Consider the following 21,745-nt stretch of genomic DNA (forward strand, 5'->3'; position numbering starts at 1 on the left):
ACGGATATGGAACACCGTGCCCTCGAAAAGGATAAGATCCCGTGAAATTGCTGCGGATGATAAATTTCAGTTTAAACGCCAACGCGCACAGTTTAAGGCGTTGCACTGCGCTGCTCCCGAGAACGGAGACGACGTTGTCTAGTCATAAGTGGCGAACACGGAACACGGATAAAGAGCTCTCATAGTACATGAAATAACAAGTTGCTCTATTTTTTTTTTTTTTTGGTCACGTGAAAATTCCGCGAGGTGATAGCAAATTCCGAAAGAATGAACGGATTAAATGAATAATTTTCATTTAATGCACTCTTTAATCGTCCCTTTAATATTTTATCATTAGCCTTTTAACATGAAATTTAAATATATTTAATATGAAATTGAATTTTATTGTTTTCCGATATGCGGGGAGAGTGTGCACAGTTATGGTAGTTACTCAACGTCAGCGATCCATAAATTTTCGTACATCTCGTAGTAATTTAATTTGGAAATTTCGCAATGTCCGCAGCAACTCTCAATGGCATCAATGTCCAAACGGGGACTGTGGTCGTATTACATTTCAGCTCCAGTAATCCGTCTTTCATCGGACCACGGTTTCGCGCCGTGATATGTTCGCGGAGAATACTCAGGCTCCGTATAACGATTCTCGGATAACGCCCGATCGATTATCGCCTTGTCCATTCGTTGCTCAACATGAATCGAATGTGACTTTGAGATATGGTGTTACTTCGATCTCGACAGACGGACAACTCGTGGAACAAATATATACTTGATACCGTGATTAACTAGGTTCCCTGGATACAGATACAATTGTCTTGACATCTGTTTCTCGACGTTGATCCCTATTTAAGATTTATTGAAACAATTTATAATGATTTCGGGAAGAAAATGTCAGTAACAATTTAACTAATCGTATACATTTTAGGATTTTTTGTTTAACAAAAATCTGAACCAAATGGAAAGTAATTGTTTTTTTATTTAAAAAGTCTGCGATCTCAAAAATTTTTAATATTAATTATATATTAATATTATTATTAATGATGATTTAAGTATTGTATATCATCTATTGAAGTTTATTATTGATATTGTTGTGTGTGTATATATACATATATATTTCTTTGATAATATTAATAAAATAAAAGAGATTAAGCGTAATGGAAATACAGTATAGCGATTGAAATAAATTGTGCAAGTATTGTATGAGAAGAGTCTTTTGTTATGTATGTTAAGAGTGTGCGGCAAATTTTCCAGAAAATTTCTGAAACTTTCCAGACGCGCATACGACCGGAAACTAAGAGACAATAAAACCGATATTAACTTAATCACGGAATATCTAGAATTATCTTCCGAATGTGGTTTCGGAGTTTCTATCGGGAAATGCTCGAGTATTTCGAATTTATTAAATAAATCACAAGGAATAAAAATAGTATTTATTGCTGAGGGGAGGAAAAAAAAAAATTCCAATGCTATATACTGATGTAATTTTAATTTTTTCTCTTAGCAGTATACAGGGTTTGTCCGGAAAGTAATGCGTCGCATTTTTTTAAAAAAGAATTTATTGATCGCATAGGTAAAACAACTTAAAATTGTTCGAAGTATGACCCTTCTGCGTCAATACATTTTTGCCAACGCGATTTCCATGCGTCATAAGATTTCTGGAACTCCTTGACTGGGATGCTGTTCAGGGAGGCCGTCGAAGTAGCTTGTACGTTGTCAACCGACTCGAGCTGTTGTCCTTTGAGCTCCCTTTTCAGCCGAGGAAATAAAAAAAAGTCCGCCGGAAATTGGGATTATCTGCACAGAGTTGCTTGAGTTCTTCACAAACTTCCACTCGGTGTTGCTTTTGCGCATCGGTCAACACTCTGGGCACAAGTTTTGCGCAAATCTTCCGCATGGCCAAGTCTTCCGATACAATCTCGTGAACAATCGTTTTCGGCAAGTTCAATAATTCCGACATTAAGCGAACATTCATTCGACGGTCTGAATTCAATAATTGGCGCACACGAGTCACATTGTCGTCCGTTCGCGATGTTGACGGGCGTCCTGCGCGGGCCTCGTCGGCGACCTCCTTCCGACCTTCTCTAAACATCTTGTGCCATCTGTTTGACTGCGATTTGGAAAGGCAATCGTCCCCGAAAACTTTCTTGAGCATTTCAAAAGTTTCCAGCGGCGTCTTGTCCAGCTTCACGCAAAACTTTATCGTATAGCGTTGCTCTATCGTTCTCTCCATCACAAGTTCGACGCGACCACTAAGCAGAGGTTCACAGAATAAGCCGTCCTAACCCTCCAAGCGCATGGAAACAATTGAGCGACCTACCGTTGGAAAGCTAAGGGTACCCCCCTTCCTCCCCAACCGGTCCCATCGCTCTGCGATGTATAGTCGCGTCACAAAAAAATGCGACGCATTACTTTCCGGACAAACCCTGTAAATAATTTAAAAATATAAAAAAAAGATCACATAAATTATATTCAAGCTATCTCGCACATTCACAAACTGTATTCATCGCTGCAAGTGAGACGTTTGACAGACCGCGACACGGAAACGGGAGAAATACGCGTGCCTTCAAAGGAAGATCTATCGTTCCCTTAGGTTTAACAATTCGCGGGGACGAAAACGGGTGGTTCGTGGCGCCCGCTCGAGGAAGAGCATCTTCATCAATCACGTTATACCGAGAATCTGGAAATTCTCTGGCCGCGCGCTAAACGCTTTCACGTGTCCCAATTTCCGATGGCAGTCGGCCGTGCATGCATGGCGTGCCTACTACGAGTGTAGTCAATTTGTTGGAATATTTTTGTCGGGCTCTCTTCCTTCTCTTTCTCGACGGTCTACTCGGATGCTCTAATTGTCGACTTGACCCAGGACATCTATTTTCTGCCACCCCTGATTTTTTTTCTTCAGAAATCACAGCTCGTCTCCGGAGAGGCAGCGTCTCACAAACTCCTACGGTTATAAATAGCTCTATATATGTGAGTTCCGTAGACTTTTTTCTTCCCTTGCTACTGCGATGCATTCATGCATCGTAAGTAGATAATCGGCCTTAAGAATCTTAGAAAGCGGATTTTCTAGATAGTTAATTTCTCGTTGAGATTTTTTGCTGGAAATATGGAAAATTTGATGTTCGCGTAAAGTTGAAAAATTTGTCATATATAGTATTATCATAAATTACATTAAATATATATTAATTTAAAAATAATGCATATCGCAACGGGAAAAATATTGCAGTTTCGAAACTCTGGATAATAAATTATGGCATCCTTAGATCGCTTGCGAAAAGACTTGTACAATTTTAAAAATGCAATCGTGTAATGCAAAATGTTATGTAAATCAGTCTCTTGCGACGACAAACCACACGGCTCACTTTGCATCTCTCCCAGTCCACAATCTCGGTACGATGCAGAGATTATAACTGGATTTCTCTGCGTAGGAAAATAAATTTGGTTCAACGTGGAAAAGTTTTCTACTCTACGGTAGCATTTTTTTAGCGCCGCATTACCCTTATATTTCAAAAACGCTTCTGCTCTTCCCCACTTGCAGATTCTCGTCTTACTCTAAATGCTACATAAGGATGTAAAATGACACTTAAGCGTGCTTTACGAAAGCATCAATTACGGAAATATGAGATTTAGAGTCTTTCTCATGAGATATAATTAGTTTTTTGCAGAAATTAGTGATGTAATGACTGAAAAAAATAATGATAAAATGATGTATATGCAAATTTAAATAATATTGAAAAATTGCAAGCATGAATAAATTTCTGTATGATATGCATTCTACGGAAAATATTTTTCTCTCGTTACAATGGTTATAATTTGTTGAAAATATTGAGATTCAACTTCGTAAGCGCGTTCTTGCTACATATTTCGCTGACATAATACATCCGCAAAACTTTACGGTGGTTGTATACCGCGGAGTAGCTGCGGAGAAATGATTAGATACGCGCGAAATATGTGTTGAATTATTTACCGTGACAGTGATAAAACCGACGAGGGTAATAATTACGTTTGCGCAGTTTAAATTGCATTCCATACTGTAATCCGCATTTCCGTAGCGCGCGCCGGCCGCGCTCGTTTTATATTACCTTCTCTTATACATTTCTGCCATCCCTTCCGCCTTCACGGTATATCTTGAAGCTTTGTTCACGAGCGCATGCATGAGAAAAAGTACCGGCGGCAGAATCTCTCGGTTTTATCAAATAGCGCACGTGCGCCATTGTTGCTTTCCGTAGAATGAATCGAAGGAATCTGCGCGTTTGTATTCGAGATCCGCTTACAGTCACAAAAGGGATGTTTCGCGTAAAACTGTGCAGAGAGATATAGAAAGAGACATAGGGGAAGATTTATAATAAATCATAAATACGTTAAATTTATTCATTTATTTCAAACGGTGATGACCGTGTCAAACGAAGCAGCAGTGCGAAGCGCTCTTTTATTTTGATAAAATTCTGTCGTCATATTGGAAGCTAAGAAAATGAACCAATTTTATATAAATCGTGTAATGAGTTCTCTGCGAAAATGAGTTAAATGCATCAACCGATAAATTGTTTTACTGTTAAAAAAATGACGTTTTGTTCTTCGCTAAAAGTAAATTATATATAAATCGCTTTTCCGGAAAAAGTAATTTCACGCATATTAAATTTTGGTTAACGCATTCTCGCAAAAATAAAACATTGCATTGTTACGTGTAATTTCTCGGGAAATTTCGACAGAATTAATTGGAAGACAAATTTAACCTTCAAAGATATAGCCTCTAATCGATATCATTTGAAATTAATTGATTGTGCTTTTGACATAGAAAAAAAGAGAAATTAATAAATTGAATAAATTTTCTGTTTATTAATATTATTTTAAACGTTTGCAAAATATCGAAAAATCCATAAATTTTATTGAATTCAGCTATCGAATTAAATCAGCAATTAAAAATTTCCGAATATCTTTTAAATAGTTAATTTTTTTTACGTAAAAGAGATACACGTGTGTCATATTATGGTGATGTTTTACAATATGATACAAAATCCTAGCTAGTTCGCAACAAAGCGAATGTACGCGATAGTACATTAGGTTACTAGTTGATCGTGTTAAGACTTACCGCATTGTAGGGAAGATATACTGCCTTTTGTAAGACTAGACGCCAACTCCTAGCTTAAGTGTAACTAACATAAAAAGACCATGCCAGAGCAGATCTCTATTCATCGACCGGTGTTTTCATCGACCAAACTGTTTCTATCCTCACTTCTAGTTAATTATGGAGATCGATAAGCTTATTTTTCAGGAGAGGACTAATTTGTCTTTTTTTTTTTGGAAATGAAGAGAAATATATTTTTAGACGCGTTTAAGTATGCGAATAATTTTTTTAAAAGTTAGTTTAGATCTACGGTTGTCAAAGTTTCGCATTCCAGTGTATTACATTGATGATCTTACTACGGTTAACTGATAAACTAAGGTACTAGGGGTACGTTTGACGATGCACATTCGCCCTCCGTTTCTAGATCACAATGTGGAACATATATGCGCGAGGTATGTAATACCATACTGGCCATGTGCATACGTATGCGTTCTTATGTGTTATGTATAACGTGGTATGCGCGTGTATATATTCGCCTTCCAACTTAGTATAACGGAAGCTGTTTCGAATCCGTGGAGATAGCGATACTAACAGCCGGGTTAAGAGCGTGTCAATGACATTTCTGCTCGAGGATCGATATAGCGACAATCTCCCGGAGCATTTGGGGTTGTGATTTGTGATAAATCCGTACGTGCGAGACATCAAGAGACACGGTAGTGTCTCGCGACCAGTTAAGGGCGTAGCCGAGACACCGTGTATCTTAACGCGAGTCGGACATTTGAGTCTTTATAATATTTCGAATTCTCAATAACGGCTGAAGCAATCGAGTTTATACTAGACTTAATCGATAGATTGAGTTTGAATTATATAATAAAAGTGTCTTTATTTCTGCTCTACGTGATTTGTAAGCAGAGATATATAATTGCATAGTCGAAATATGAAAAATTTCTTTTAAGAAACGTCTCCGTCATCATTATTATCATCATCGACCACGCAAACATAGTAGTATCGTGCTACACGTATTCACACGTATACAACACATGCGCACACATATATCACACGTACACAACACATGAATAGATGCATGTATTGGAAATGTCCATCTCGCACGTTTTACAACAGACGGCGATAGTTGCCCTCCGCTATATTGACAGCGTGCGGGGTTAGATATTTTCAATTTTCAATTTCAATTTTTACATTCAATTTTAATGTTATTATTTGCAAATTTATTGTCATAATAATTTATGTGCAAGTTTACAGTCTGTGATACAAAATCAGATATTTTGCTATTATTTCAATAATATTTCAATTATATAAATGCCTATGTATGAGTATGCATATATTTTTAATAATTTTCTTAATTAGCTTCTATATTTTTTTCAGTTGTACATCAAGCAGGTAGCATTATCAGCTCACTTGTGAGCATGGGTTGGGCAATGGCTAGTTATCATCGCAGCATTCGATTAGCTTAACAAGATAAATCTAATATCAGTGCTATAGGAACTATTTTACAATTTTTCTGGCATTTTCTTATTGCAGGTACATATATATCCAATAATTAATATACAAAATTAAATATTATTCATCACACACTTTGTATCAAAATAATATATTTTTTAAAATTTATTTTAAATTTATTTAATCATTTTTATCATTGTGATTGTAGTGGCAAGGATCTTATTGCTCAGTGTCATTGCAAGCATCTGGCCTGTATATACCATAATATATTGTGTAATACATTGGCTAAGTATGACAATATAGATTTTGATAGATTCCCATGGAATATTGGAATTTTGTCGGACTTACAGTCATCCACCACATATGCAGCCTACAATTAAAGAACGCATTTATTCCATATGATTTGCTTCCGTTATTGGAATATTTAAAATAAAAATTTTATTAATAAATTTCGATGAAATAATTTATAAGAGGTTGAAGAAACTATGAAACAAATTCAGTCTCATAAAAGGGTAGTTGGAACAATAGTGGTGAATGCAGAAGGTATTACATGAGATCATTGACATGATTTACTTGTAGTTGTAAACAAAAATTTATAAAATTATATTTGTTTTAGGTATTCCTATAAAGTCAACATTAGATAATACGACAACAGTTCAATACGCAGGTTTGATAAGTCAATTGTCAGATAAAGCTCGTTCTGTCGTACGTGACTTGAATCCAACAAATGATTTAACTTTCTTGCGCATACGTAGCAAAAAACATAAAATTATGATGGCACCAGATAAAGAATTCATATTAATAGTAGTACAAAATCCAGTTGATTGATATTTAAAAGAAACAAAAATATATTTCAAAGTTAAGATTTATTTTTTTGGTTGTTAATTTAATCTGTATGCTACATTGGATGTTAATATCTATTCAATTAAATAAAGAAAAATAAAAGAATAAAGCTTAAAAATTATACAAAATGCAGTATTTAATTACTAATTTAACAAATTATGAACTTTTAGAGTTTTTAAATAGTGCTTTCTTCTTTGGTAACAATATTATATTTTTAAGTTTGATAATTATGAAAATATGTATATATAGTAATTCATGGCATGTTTATTTTTGTATTTAATACAATTATAAATGTACATTTCTCATCAATAAAATATCACAGTATCTTTTTTATAATTTAATTTTAATATTGAGATTGTTTTTATTCAGTGGAAAAAAAAATGTGTAGTTGGTCCCTATTAATTATACATACATATAAGAGTGTCGCACAAATAATTCTATGCAGTCTTTTTAAGATAATATAAAAATACTTATAAATATAATCAATTAAAATACATATAATCAAAATTGTATGTATTAAAATTCAATAGCATATAAAAAAGATTTTTTAAAATTATATATATATAATAAAAATCCAACATTTTATATATATATATATATATATATAAATATAAATATATATTTATTTATTGTATATCATAAATATATATTTATTTATTTATATTTACCTATCTTTTTTTTATATATATGGTAGAAATACAATGTATGAGTTATTTTATTTTGCAAAATTTTTGAAAGTTAAACTATTAATTACAATGAAATTATTTCATATAATACCGAGATTCTTTTCATAATAAAGATTAAGAGAGAGTTAGATTTTATCATAAGATTTATAAAAGTCATAAGATAAGGTTAATTGCATATTGTATAGTTTATCTCTCATTTTTTAAAGTAAATAAATATCAAAGTTACATTGCTTGAACTGGTGCGTTTGAAGTATGTTGTCTTTTTGAGGGATGCAAGACAATATAGTACAAAAGCATTGCTGTAATTCCCAAGAAAAAGGAAATGATACAAATAATAAAGATTATATTAAAGTACTAAGCCCCTTTAACTGCAGGAGAACAAGCATATTGCCATAATAAATTCGCTGCAATATTTTCAAAAAAGCAGATAACATAGAAAGATAGATGTTTTCAAAATGTTTTGCTATCTACAGCATTGAGATATATAAAAATGTGCACTATGCCAATAACGGAAGCAAATAATATGGAATAAATGCGTTCTTTAATTGTAGGCTGCATATGTGGTGGATGACTGCAAGTCCGACAAAATTCCAATATTCCATGGGAATCTATCAAAATCCATATTGTCATACTTAGCCAATGTATTACACAATATATTATGGTATATACAGGCCAGATGCTTGCAATGACACTGAGCAATAAAATCCTTGCCACTACAATCACAATGATAAAAATGATTAAATAAATTTAAAATAAATTTTTAAAAATATATTATTTTGATACAAATTGTGTGATGAATAATATTTAATTTTGTATATTAATTATTGGATATATATGTAACTAAAATAAGAAAATGCCAGAAAAATTGAATTTGCTTATTTATTTAAAGATGCTTATCATATACAAAAATGAAGGATATAATCTCTAAAAACTCACCTTTAAAAAAAGGTAAAAAAAGGCGACCAGTTAAGGGCACGCCATTAACAAAAATTATCCATTGCAAACCCATGTACAATAGAATTGTATGAAAAATTATCGATTATAAACCCATGTACAATCGTAACAAAAGTAATGAAATAAAAAAAAAATTGCGCCAAGTGAAAGTAGAAACTTGTACCAGTGGAAAATTAAAGTTGCAGACATATATAGAGTCGTATAATGAATCAATAAAAATTTAAATTTGCAAATGTAGAATTGTACCATAAAAAAACTTATCTTTTAAAAAAAAGATAAACAAGATGCCAAGTCCATGCGCCATGTGAAAAAGTGTTAAACAAAAAAGTATTTTTAAGTAAAAAAATCTATCAATTGACAAAAATTTATGTTCTAAAATTAATATCTCTACAAAAAGTAATGTCCAATTATTGCGCGAATAAATAAACATTTTTATAAAAAATTAAAATTTAAAAACTTATGCAAATTTAAAATTAATATAAAATAAAAAGAAATAAAAAAATTTTAGTTAAAAAAACTGGGCGCGCTGCTAAATAATATTCTAATGATATTAAAATTAAATTGTTACTTTTAAACTCATTGCAGCGCGCCCAGTTTTTTTAACTAAAATTTTTTTATTTCTTTTTATTTTATATTAATTTTAAATTTGCATAAGTTTTTAAATTTTAATTTTTTATAAAAATGTTTATTTATTCGCGCAATAATTGGACATTACTTTTTGTAGAGATATTAATTTTAGAACATAAATTTTTGTCAATTGATAGATTTTTTTACTTAAAAATACTTTTTTGTTTAACACTTTTTCACATGGCGCATGGACTTGGCATCTTGTTTATCTTTTTTTTAAAAGATAAGTTTTTTTATGGTACAATTCTACATTTGCAAATTTAAATTTTTATTGATTCATTATACGACTCTATATATGTCTGCAACTTTAATTTTCCACTGGTACAAGTTTCTACTTTCACTTGGCGCAATTTTTTTTTATTTCATTACTTTTGTTACGATTGTACATGGGTTTATAATCGATAATTTTTCATACAATTCTATTGTACATGGGTTTGCAATGGATAATTTTTGTTAATGGCGTGCCCTTAATTGGTCGCCTTTTTTTACCTTTTTTTAAAGGTATATATTTACGTGAAAGACGTTCTAAAATATTCATAACGCATATACATATATATATATATATATATATATATATATATATATATATATATATATATCGTTTAGAAGACCCATCGACCGACGTTTTCACCGACCAAACTGTTTTTCTCCTCGTTCGAATTAATTATAATCGATAACTATCGATAATCGATAATCAAAGGACCAATATATTCGTTAATAATGCAGTGTACATTAGCATTTCATTTTATGTTTAAATTTTCTCACGAATTCGCTTCTCGTACGAGAGAAAACGAGAACTTCGTAGAACTCAGGAAATGGATTCACGGGGTGCTTTACGAGCTGTGCATCATACCGAGCGAATTCGCTTCGATTCTCGGGTTTCAGGGTAGGCGCGAGATGCATTGACGGAATTCACAGTGACCCTGACCGGAAATGGAAACCTGAAACACGCCGTACGAGAATATGAGAGCGAAAGAAAGAGAGAGTTTCGAAAGATCGATGTCATGAATGAGTAAACTAAAATCTTAAAGAACACGAGGCAAGAATACAATTAGCCATATTCTCTCGGAGTACTTAATAAATTTTCTCACGTAACGACGCGAAAAGATGTTATTAGACTATTATTCGAGTAAAAGTTAAATTTTTTTCGGTTGCACTATTTTTGCATGTGTTTAAAGTTTTGTCTAAAATAATAAAAAACATTTTTGCTTAAATTTATAACATTCAACTTACATATTTTTAATTAATGCAATAGACACAACGCTGATATAAAATTTTAATTTTGTTTGTATCTTTAAAAGTTCGTGTATATGAAAGAGTTTGTTTAGCCCTTGTTATCAGTTAAATTATTATTGTAAACTGACTGCTTTTGAAGTATTTAAACAATAATAATATAAATATTAATTACATTATAAATAATGGACGCAAAAGAGTTTTCAGGCTTTTTCGATCGTACTAAAACATGAAATGTTTAAACATGAAATTAATCAAGTTAATACATTTAAAAATTGCATATATTTATTCTTATTAAGTGTAATGGTAATGGTTTATTTTTATATAATATAATAATTTCTATTTTCTACGACCTTTTTACATTTAATATTTAAAATACAAATTCTTTTTTACAATTTATAATTTTCCACAAGATTAAGGTCATTAATAATAACATTAGGTAATTTTATCGAATGTAATAATGCATTACATACATAAAAATTAGAAATATAAGAAAAAAACTGCATATTAATAAACGATAAATGTGTATATTTTAATATATATATATAAATATTATTTTCAAAATTTCTGCATCTCGACATTGGAATTCTTTAACTTTATTGATAAGAAAAGTAATATTGTTCAAGCCATCAAATTACTATAGCAATTCTCGTTTAGTTGAAATTTTCCTAGCAATTTTTGTTTAGTTCAAATTTCTAAGTACACAAGTTAAGAATAATTTAATTAAAGCACATCGATAATTGAAGTTAAATAAAATTTGTTGCAATGTAGTTCTGATCGCTCGAGTTTCGCCCTAGCAGAATAACTAATTGTAAGTATCAAGCTTCTTTTACGGTTTTCGAAGTGTCGTAATTTTGCATTTATCCAAAAATTGATTTAAAAATATATAGAATATATGTATGGTATAATTTTATTGTATACGCTGTTGTTATATTGTATGTGCGCGTATCTATATATATTTATATGTATACAAAATTCTAAATTATTTAAGAGAATAGACATCTTTTAAGATAATTAAAGTGGCAAATTTTATTATAAAAATATTAAAAATTGAACATTATAAGTTTTGGTACAATAGATTTTATAATATGAATAGACAATACTATATCAATTTTTATTTAAGATATAATTGTTAAATTATTTTGTGTTAAAATATTTTTAACACTTATCAGAAAAAATGATTATTGAAATTGACATGATTACAATGAAATTAAAATTTATCAGATACATGCATAGAAACTTTAGAATATTTGTGTTATTGAAATATGCTGAAAATGCAAGAAACAACATTCTATCATATGCATCAACTAAATTACATTGAGCGACGATAAAGTAAATACATATATACGCTTTACGATTAGTTATTTTAATTTAGTAGATTTAATGACATCTAAATTAATTATATAAAAATTATTAAAATAGCCTTTATGATACATAACAAATTATAGAATTGATAAAATAATTACACGCAAAAATATTAATTCCGTTCTATCTATTTAATTTTATAATTATCGAAGCAATATGATAACGTTGGATTTGTTGAATTAGTGAGCATGAAGGAATCACATTGTTTTCAAATTCTATATTTTGCCGTTGTCTCAAGTTATTTATAAACTAAACATTATACACGTCATATTACCTCATTTATTATGATTTTAATAATATTTGAAACATAACAGTTCATGTTTCAGCTGAGAAATCTCACCTTCTAGCACAAATACGTCATGAGCCACGAAAATTTCTTGGTTCATGAAATTGTTGCAATTAGTAACATTTTCAATATTATCATTGAATCTATTTAAATGAATATATAATAAAGCGTATGTTTCCTTAATCTTTTCCAAATGTTTTATAGCCATGAATCCAAGATATTCATGTTCTTTTATCAGCTCGTCATGTGTTTTCGTAGATCTATCGTAGGATTCTGGTTTCATATCAATCTTTACGTTATAATTTGGTAAATCATAATTGCTGAGATCCATTTTGAGTTTATTATACATATCAATAAATTTTGAATTACCAACTTGACGAGTTTGAATGATTTTTGGCAGAACCATTTTAAGTTTATTATACATATCAATAAGCTTTGAATTACCAACTTGACGAGTTTGAATTTTTTTCGGCAGATCCATTTTGAGTTTATTAAACATATCACAAAACTTTCTTTGAAACTTTGCTTTATCAACTTGACGAGCTTGAATGTTTTTTGACAGCTCGCTATTTATTACAATTTCCGTTTGCATGTTGGTCTTCCCAGCGCAATCCGTTTTTACATTTGTGTCTGTACCGATATTTGATAATTCGTCGGGCATGTATAAATCGCAATACAAGGTAAATTCATCACAAATTCTCATAATTTTATTGAAATACTCCATCACAAAATTGTGAAGACATTTGTTTTTCTTCATTAACATACTCTTTACATTCTCGCTCTTGTCCGACATATTAGTTGTCTCGGTGTTATTCGTTTCCACATTCGTTGCCTTTTGATTTAACTTGACAAAAACCGTTTCTTCTTTTTTCAGACCTAAACTCTTTTTTATTTTTTCAAGTTTCTGCATGAAATTTCTAAACTTAATAATCTCTTCTTCTTTATTTGGCATTTTGTATAGCAAGCAATAGTCTATAAGGTAAATAAAACTTTTAGAAATCTCATCTAGACGCATTTTGTGATTAAAATCGAGATACACATAATCCCTTTTTAGCCTGCTCAGTTCATTATCAATTTTAATCAAATTAGGCATCTCGACGCCTGCTTTCATATTTGTTGTAAAATGCTCTCTTTTGAGTTTCAATGATAACACGTGTTCTTCTAAGGTTAAAAATAAATTTATTAGGTTTATTCGATAGAGGAAGTATTCTTCTTTTGTAGCGAACTGCATTTTGTAATTTAGTCTTAATTTTTTTTTGTCGTCTGTAATTCTTGTGTAAAAGTGTCTTTTGCCATGATCATTAAGTTGTATAATAATTCTTCTAATCTCATTCTGACAAATTATCTCGTGAAATTGATCATACTTAATATCTACAATCTGGTAATCTTCGAACTCTCTTGGCGTATCCGTCATTTCTTGCTTCGTCAATCAAATCTATTTTTTTATGTTTCTCCAGAATTGTTTTTTCCTTCAATTTGTCAAAAAATATGTCAAAAGCTTTAGTATAACCGGTTTTCTCAGATATAACAGTGTTTTGTTGCTTGTCAGAAATTGTGCGTGTCATCTTATCTAGAACTTTATCTAACATATCTTCCTGCTTTATTTGTTCTATGGCTGTCGGGGAACTTGTGTCATTTATTTTCTCAAATTTATCATGTATATTTAAAAGATCTTCCAAATTTTCGACTTTTTGAATAAGCGTTGATAATATGTGCGGGTTAATTGATTTAACATCGTCTCCAGTGTTTTGTTGAATGTCAAAAGTTGTAGATGTCGTAATATCTAGAACTTCTTCTAACATATCTTCCTTCTTTATTTGTTCTATGGCTGTCGGGGAACTTGTGTCATTTTTCTCAAATTCATCATGTATATTTAAAAGATCTTCCAAATTTTCGACTTTTTGAATAAGCGTTGATAATATGTGCGGGTTAATTGATTTAACATCGTCTCCAGTGTTTTGTTGAATGTCAGAAGTTGTAGATGTCGTAATATCTAAAATATCTTCTAACATACCTTCCTTCTTTATTTGTTCTATGGCTGTCTCGGAACTTTTGTGATTTTGTTCTATTACTTTATAAAATTCATTTATTATGTATGAGAACTCTTTTCTCAAATTTTCGACTCTTTGAATAAGCGTTGATAACATTAGCGGGTTAATTGATTCATACAATGGGAATATCTCTTCCTCCTGAAAATAATAGAATTCAAACTAATTAAAATTGCTTCTTTTATGTAGTAGACGAAAGTTTCGGTTAGATTACTTATTATTATTAAATTTTTGAATAAAATAATTTATTTAATTTAATTTAAAACAAAATATTATATTTAACTTTTATTAATATATTCATAAATTTATAATATTTATATGATAATTATGCGAATTATTCATACAAGTGATTATAATTATAAAAAAGAACTAACAAATATACATATTTCAAGCTTGAAAAGTATTTTCAAAAATAAGTTATTAATCTTTATTTTATTGTCGATATTTAAATGTAATTCATTATCATTATTTATTAACAATTATAAACATATAATTTCATCTATGTTATTTATTATCGATTCTAAAACAGAACTTTTTATTATTATGCTACTGTAACTCAAAAGAAGAACAGTTACAATTTATAGTTTTTTAAACACTATTTTGAAGTCAAGTGATATATAAAACACGGAATTTACATTTTTAAGTAAATTTTTATGATAAAATATAACAAATCAATATAATTTTAATATTAATATTGCTAATAATATTAAAATTATATTGATTTGTTAACATCAGCGTCGACTTTCATGGTTTGTTCATTTCGAAGTTAATTTCAATAATTATCTTGTATTATAATAATATAAATAAAGTTGTGAAAATAAAACATAAAGAAAAAGCTACAAATGCAAATCTTTGTGGACATGTGCATATATTAATATAATATTTTGTAACTTTGTAAAAAGTTAGAAGTCATTTAATGTTATATTAATCTGCGAGTTTTATAATTTGCGCAAATTTTGTAAATTGTCGCAATAAGAATGTACATATCATGTATCTAAGGAATAATGTTAAAAAACTAATTCAATTCTCCATTGATTCTATTCGCGATTCTAATCGTGTATATAGGTGGACATCTCTACTAACATTACTTTATTTTGTATCTGTTCGTCGTCACAAAGTCTCGAAATGCATCATCCTATTACGGATTTATATTTAAATTACAAAAAGTAACTTGTTTTGCCTCCGCCTAATTAATTTATGATTGTGTCTATAATTTTTTTACGAGTGGTTTCAACTTTAGTTCTACCTACAAGATCTGGAATAAATTCTGTGGTAAGTGAGAGGATCATGTTATGACGAACGGTTTGAGACGTCCACCAGCAGTACCTCAATAAATTCGAAACATATTTTATTTTCTGACTATCATAAACAAATTTCAACATTTTACATGAAGAGAAATCAATCGGTGAAAAGGTTATTTTTGTACATTATTATTCCTTAGACAAACGACATATGTATATTTTATTATGATTCATGATTTAAAGAATATTTTTTGGGCTAATTATGCTGCTATCCGCGCTTTATAATAGCAAGTATTTTGTAAATTTATAAGTGTTATATATATATATATATATAAAATAACACATAACAATAAAAGAAAGAAAAAAATTATTTATCTTTATAGAAAACAAATTTTCCTAAAATATCAAGATGTAAAGGAAAGCTTGAAATGTAAATTGGACACATATACCTATATATATATATATATATGTCTAATTTACATTTTAAACTTTTCTTTGCATTTTAATATTTTAAGAAAATTCGATTTTATAAAAAATTTGATATTAATTTACGTGTTTTTAAGATTTCAAAATTCTATAAAGATAAATAATATATTTTTTTCTTTATTTATTAAAAGTCATTAAAATCATTTCTTTTTTGCGAACCTTTAAATTTATGAAATTTATAAATTCTGCTATAATATACTTATGAGTTATTAAATTTGTTTTTACCATCTGATAATGATAATTTATAAAAATGTTATTGTTTAATTTATAATTACTGTATGTTATATTAATATTGTTTATTAATTTTTAATGTAATTTAATCTCTCTTTATGTGTCTTTACTTAAAAATCGTATATCACGTTGTTTTAAAAAATTATAATAAAAATAACTTTTGTATTTGTTATTTATTATACAGAAAATGTGTCGAAATTTTTTTTTAATTTTAAATTTTATTATTATTACAATTATTGAAAAGAATAACTGTAAAACTATATAAGATTGTAACAACATTTATTTTATAATTACAATTTAACGATGTTACAAATAGTGTGTTCTCTCAGTCTTGACATATTTCTATTAAATTTATTTATTTTCTAAAATCCCTTTTAATTCAATAATATAAAGAATAAATAGTTTTACGTGTAAGAAAAAAGCGAAGAATTGAATTAATAAAAGTAATTAAATCTTACCCAAAAGTCATGTCGAATCTCGCTCATCGTGGCAGTGGAAAATTTTTCAAACACACTCAACCAACAGATTTTTGACAATGTATGTCCTTTACACGTTTTGACAGACGACTGTTCAGTAGAATGGAAAAAATGAACACATGGCCATAACAACATCAGTGACTTGACATTTAAGATTATTGTTAAGAACAGCTGTCTGTTTTAAATTCCAAATATATTTTATAATGTATTGAAATTCATAAAATTTGCGATAATTTTTAGATTAATTTAAATATATTACTGAGATAAATATTTGTTCTAATTGCAGGTAAAGATTAAATGACGAATGTAATAAATACTCATACTATTAATAATGATTAGTAAAATTAAAAATAAATAGATCTGTTTGTAAATGCGCATGTATTATGCGTATATAAGTATACAACATATGTGTAACTTATATTTAGGAATTATTTTAATTTTGTCACATTTAGATAAGAGAATACCATTATTTAAATTTATTAAGCATTTATGGTTTTTTTAAGTATATCGTATAATTTTGCATATAAAAATATATAACACGTATTTATGTACAAAGTTATAAATGATTTAAAAGAATAGATATATTTTTAAGAAAATTTGAATAACAAATTAAATTATAAATTATTTAAAATCGAAAATTATTAATTTTAGCGCAACAAAAATTTTAGAATATACATATTATATAGATATTATATCAATTTTTAATCACACGATATAATTCTTAAATTATTTTGTGTTAAAATTTTTTAAACATTTATTAAAGAATAAATAGCTATCGAAATTATGATTATGGTTAAAATCTATTATGGATAAATACATACACATAAATGCTTAAAAATAATTGTGTTAGATATGCTAAAAATGCAAGAAATAGTATCAATATGTATCAAATGAATCCCATTAAACATTAAAGTTAATGTGTATGTATGCTTTATGATTAGTTATTTTATATATAATTTAATATACTTTACATGACATATAAATTAAGAATATAGAATTTGTTAAGATAATTTTTTTTATATATAATAAATTGTAAATATTTAATTATTTATGCCATAATATTTATTACGTTTATTTATTGTTCAAATTATCAAATCGATGACAGAGCCTTTCATAACAGTTTTTCTTCTTTTGCATTAGTAAGAAGATTTCGTCTCGTATGTCGTTTATTATACTTTTTTCATACTTTCTTATTATTTCCAATTCGTCAGTCAGTATTATAACTTCCGTCTCTATAAAATCAATTTCGTCAGTCGCAAGAAAATGTTTCATGAAACGATGATTCATGGTATCACCTCCAATTGTTGCATTGAACCTGTTGCAATATATTTCAAAAAAAGCATATACTTCTTTAATTTTTTCCAGATGCATCATTGCGACCAATGCAAGATATTCATTATCCCTCAACAGCTCGTTTTCATCGTCATGCATTTTCATAGGTTTATCGTACGGTTTCGGTTTCATATCAATCTTTACGTTTGGCATATCAAATTTGCTGCAATATATTTTGAGTTTGTTATACATATCAATAAACATTTTGTTATACTTCTCTTGAACAAGTTGAAGAGCTACAATGTTACTCCGCTGTTTTCTCTTTTAAACAGTTTCCCCCGGTATGTTGGTCCTATCAGTGCACTTCGTTTTTATATAGTATAAATCTGCATTTGATATTTTTTCTGAATAATATGAGTCGCAATACAATTTAAGCTCAACGTAAACTCTATTAATTTTTTCCTGATGATTCTTCGCGATATACCAAAGATATTTGTTGTTCTTCATTAACTCACTCTTTACATTCTCGCTTTTGTTCGACGTATTAGTTGTCTCGACATCATTTGTTTCCACATTCGTTGCCTCCTTCTCTATATGAAGGTCAAAATCCAACACTTCTTCTTTCAAATCTAAAGCATCTTTTAATTTTTTAATTCTCTGCATGATGAAATTTCTATTTCTATTTACCATTCAATCAAGTGTTTTGTCTCGATTTTCTTAACGCGTATTGACTAAGATTCTTGCTTACTGTTAACATCTATTTATTTCTTGCTTACTTCTGTCAATTCTACATTGTTCATTAAAACAATGGTGAATATTGTCGGTGGTATGCAGTGAATTTGATTTACTGTATTAATTTATTGCATACTGTATTAATATATGCATTTACGTTTGATTTACTTGAAAAGGGCTGCAATGACAGCCGAAACGTTGTATTTTAACTAATTATTTATAATAAATAATTGCCAGTTTGGTCGACTTTTACCATTGAGGAAAGTTCTCAATATGTGTTGAAAATTATGTCATTTTGCACCAGCTCATCAGATGCTCGATAGATCAATTTTAATTATTTATATAAACGAGGCGATTTTATATGGGTAACCAAATAATAACTAAATTATTATATATAAAAATAAAATGTAAAAATGTAAAAAAAAAAACAATTATTGAATGGATAACAAAATTTACATAATGAATTAAAAATAGATACATCCAAAAGATACTGTAGTAGTTTAGAGAAAATGAGGAAAGATGGAGGAAGAGAGAGAAATCAAGAGATCACCTTTTGAATGAAAGTAACTTCAAAGGATTAAATGCTTTATGAAGAAGCAAGTACTAAAGTTGAAAGGTTTCGCTTTAAAACTTTAAAGCGGCAGTTAGACTAGAGAAGAGATTGCTGTAAAGTCACAATTAGACAATAGGATGCATGCATCGTAATATTCCGCAGTGCGGCCTATTTGTAAAAAGATTGGTTTTTACGATGTCATAATGTTATACGTTATACTCTTGAAAAGATACGGCGGCCAGTAAACTCGCGCGCTTTTAACAAGGCTTTGAATCTTGCATGTACTATATGTACAACGTAACGAGAAAAACATTTCTCGCGCAAATTCTGAATCGCGGATTATATTTGTTCCCGTTATTTACCGATAACGAATTCACGATCGATTATTGCCTCTGAACAATCGTTTCGGTACTTTACTACTTTGATTTTCGTTTATAGTAGTGTTTCACTACTTTGCTTTTCGCTTACAGCAGTAAGCTAAGTACTAATAATCCGATTTGCTACTTCGAAGAACTTAAATGTAATGCTTCGATTGTCATGAAAATTGTTTTTTTTTTATTTTATCTAAACTGTAACGATTGACTCGTTTAGCATTAAAAAAATACCTTTATACTCGCAAGATGTTATAATAGATGTTGTTATCCCAAATAATATATTATATAAAAGATGATTTTAGTGCATATATCATTAATATAGCACATTCGAAACTGTTACGATAGTTTATGCAAGAATATGAGTTATTTTATGTTTGCAAAGTTAAGCTTAAAATTGCGACTGGATCTCGTTTTGCATGTAAACCTGTGGGTTCACTTTCGAAATGGATTTTAATAAATCAAGATGTTTCGCTCGAGTCTCCCTTGACGCACAATCTGTGTTTATTCGTGACTTTCCAAATGTCGGAAATTCAATCGACCGTACTCAATAATCTGGAAGTCTCCAAGGATTTTACATCCATTCTCTGTGTATGCTTTACTGTCCGACAACTCACATGTATACACGCATCGTATATATGTATACAGCTGCGATCGTACAGCGGTTCGCAATTTTTTATACAGTCTTTTATACGCGTCTTCGTACCTTGTCGTAGTGCCGTGGCTACTAGGAAAAGTAATTTACTTTACATGCAATCACGCTATACCGAATTATTCAACAAGTTTCGTTTTAAAGTGGCTTCTCTTCTGATCTGGCTCGTGTATTCTCTGTGTTCAAATTACGCTTAACATATATAAGGATTTTTCTGAAAAGTTTTCATTGAGAGACGCGTGCTCTTTATATATATAATAATTCTGTAACAAATGTTTGTGTGTGTAAAGTTGCATAAATTTTTTGTTGTTGAACTTGATTATTCTATACGTAACGAGTTTTCGTATAAATTGTGCAAAAATGAATATCTTTTTACATTGCGTATGTGTGATAGGATTCCAATTTATTGTTGGAAAATATTTCAAGTTGCGAGGGGAAAAATTTATTCTAAAATCACAAAGTCCTCTTGTATTCCAAACATTTTTAATTTTTTATAATTAATTATTTTGCTGTGTACACACTTTATATCTACGACATTTGAAACGAAAAATATGAATTTAAGGTATTATTTGTGTAAAATAAAACAAACATAATATATGAGATAAAATGCAGCGACGACATTCTATGTATGAATTGTTGATATCAGTGTTGGAATGAAAGTGTGAATGTATATATATATATATATATACATACATTCACACTTTCATTCCAACACTGATATCAACAATTCATACATAGAATGTCGTTGCTACATTTATATATATATATATATATATATATATATATATATATATGGCTTGAATAATTAGATGGGTCAGTTAATTTATAGCGCGTTTAACAGACTTCTGTCGAACCTCGAAGTTATCTCCTGCAAGTAGTGACAGAGAGGATGGTTAATTAAAGAGACGGGATGTAAAGAGAAAGGAGGGTTCTTTTACGTCTCTTCAAAAGGGGCAGAGCAGGTATGCTCTTTCGCCCGCGCATGAGAAAAAAAGAAATCTTCTGACGCCCGTGATGTGCGAACGTGGTGGATCTCTTTATTTCTCGCTCATGCAGCTTTACGTCTCCACTTTTTTCTGCTTTTTCCTGTCTTCTTCCCGCGCATCTTCCATCCTCTTCATTCTATCACCTGTGCTCCATTTATAGTCCATTTTACATGTACAATATTTAGTTAA

At 29.6% G+C, this 21,745-nt stretch overlaps 1 protein-coding gene and 1 long non-coding RNA gene across 2 annotated transcripts; one reads left to right on the forward strand and one right to left on the reverse strand.

The window, feature by feature from the left end:
• The first annotated feature begins 6,026 nt into the window (after positions 1-6,026).
• LOC146719996 (uncharacterized) lies at positions 6,027-7,554 on the forward strand. Its single transcript, XR_014926269.1, has 4 exons — positions 6,027-6,218; positions 6,440-6,595; positions 6,723-7,057; positions 7,131-7,554. It is a non-coding gene; the product is annotated as an uncharacterized LOC146719996 (long non-coding RNA).
• Positions 7,555-12,113: 4,559 nt separating this feature from the next.
• LOC114946143 (uncharacterized) lies at positions 12,114-17,065 on the reverse strand. The gene is made up of 2 exons (XM_029322574.2): positions 16,973-17,065; positions 12,114-14,697 (listed from the first exon to the last, which is right to left on the reverse strand). Exons 1-2 carry the CDS (start codon positions 16,997-16,999, stop codon positions 13,873-13,875), a joined length of 852 nt encoding a protein of 283 aa, XP_029178407.2. The 5' UTR covers positions 17,000-17,065; the 3' UTR covers positions 12,114-13,872.
• Between the last annotated feature and the right edge of the window lie 4,680 nt (positions 17,066-21,745).

This window comes from Nylanderia fulva, unplaced genomic scaffold (assembly GCF_048542155.1).
Source record: "Nylanderia fulva isolate GAGA-0341 unplaced genomic scaffold, ASM4854215v1 Scaffold8, whole genome shotgun sequence".
NCBI classification, from domain to species: Eukaryota; Metazoa; Arthropoda; class Insecta; order Hymenoptera; family Formicidae; genus Nylanderia; species Nylanderia fulva.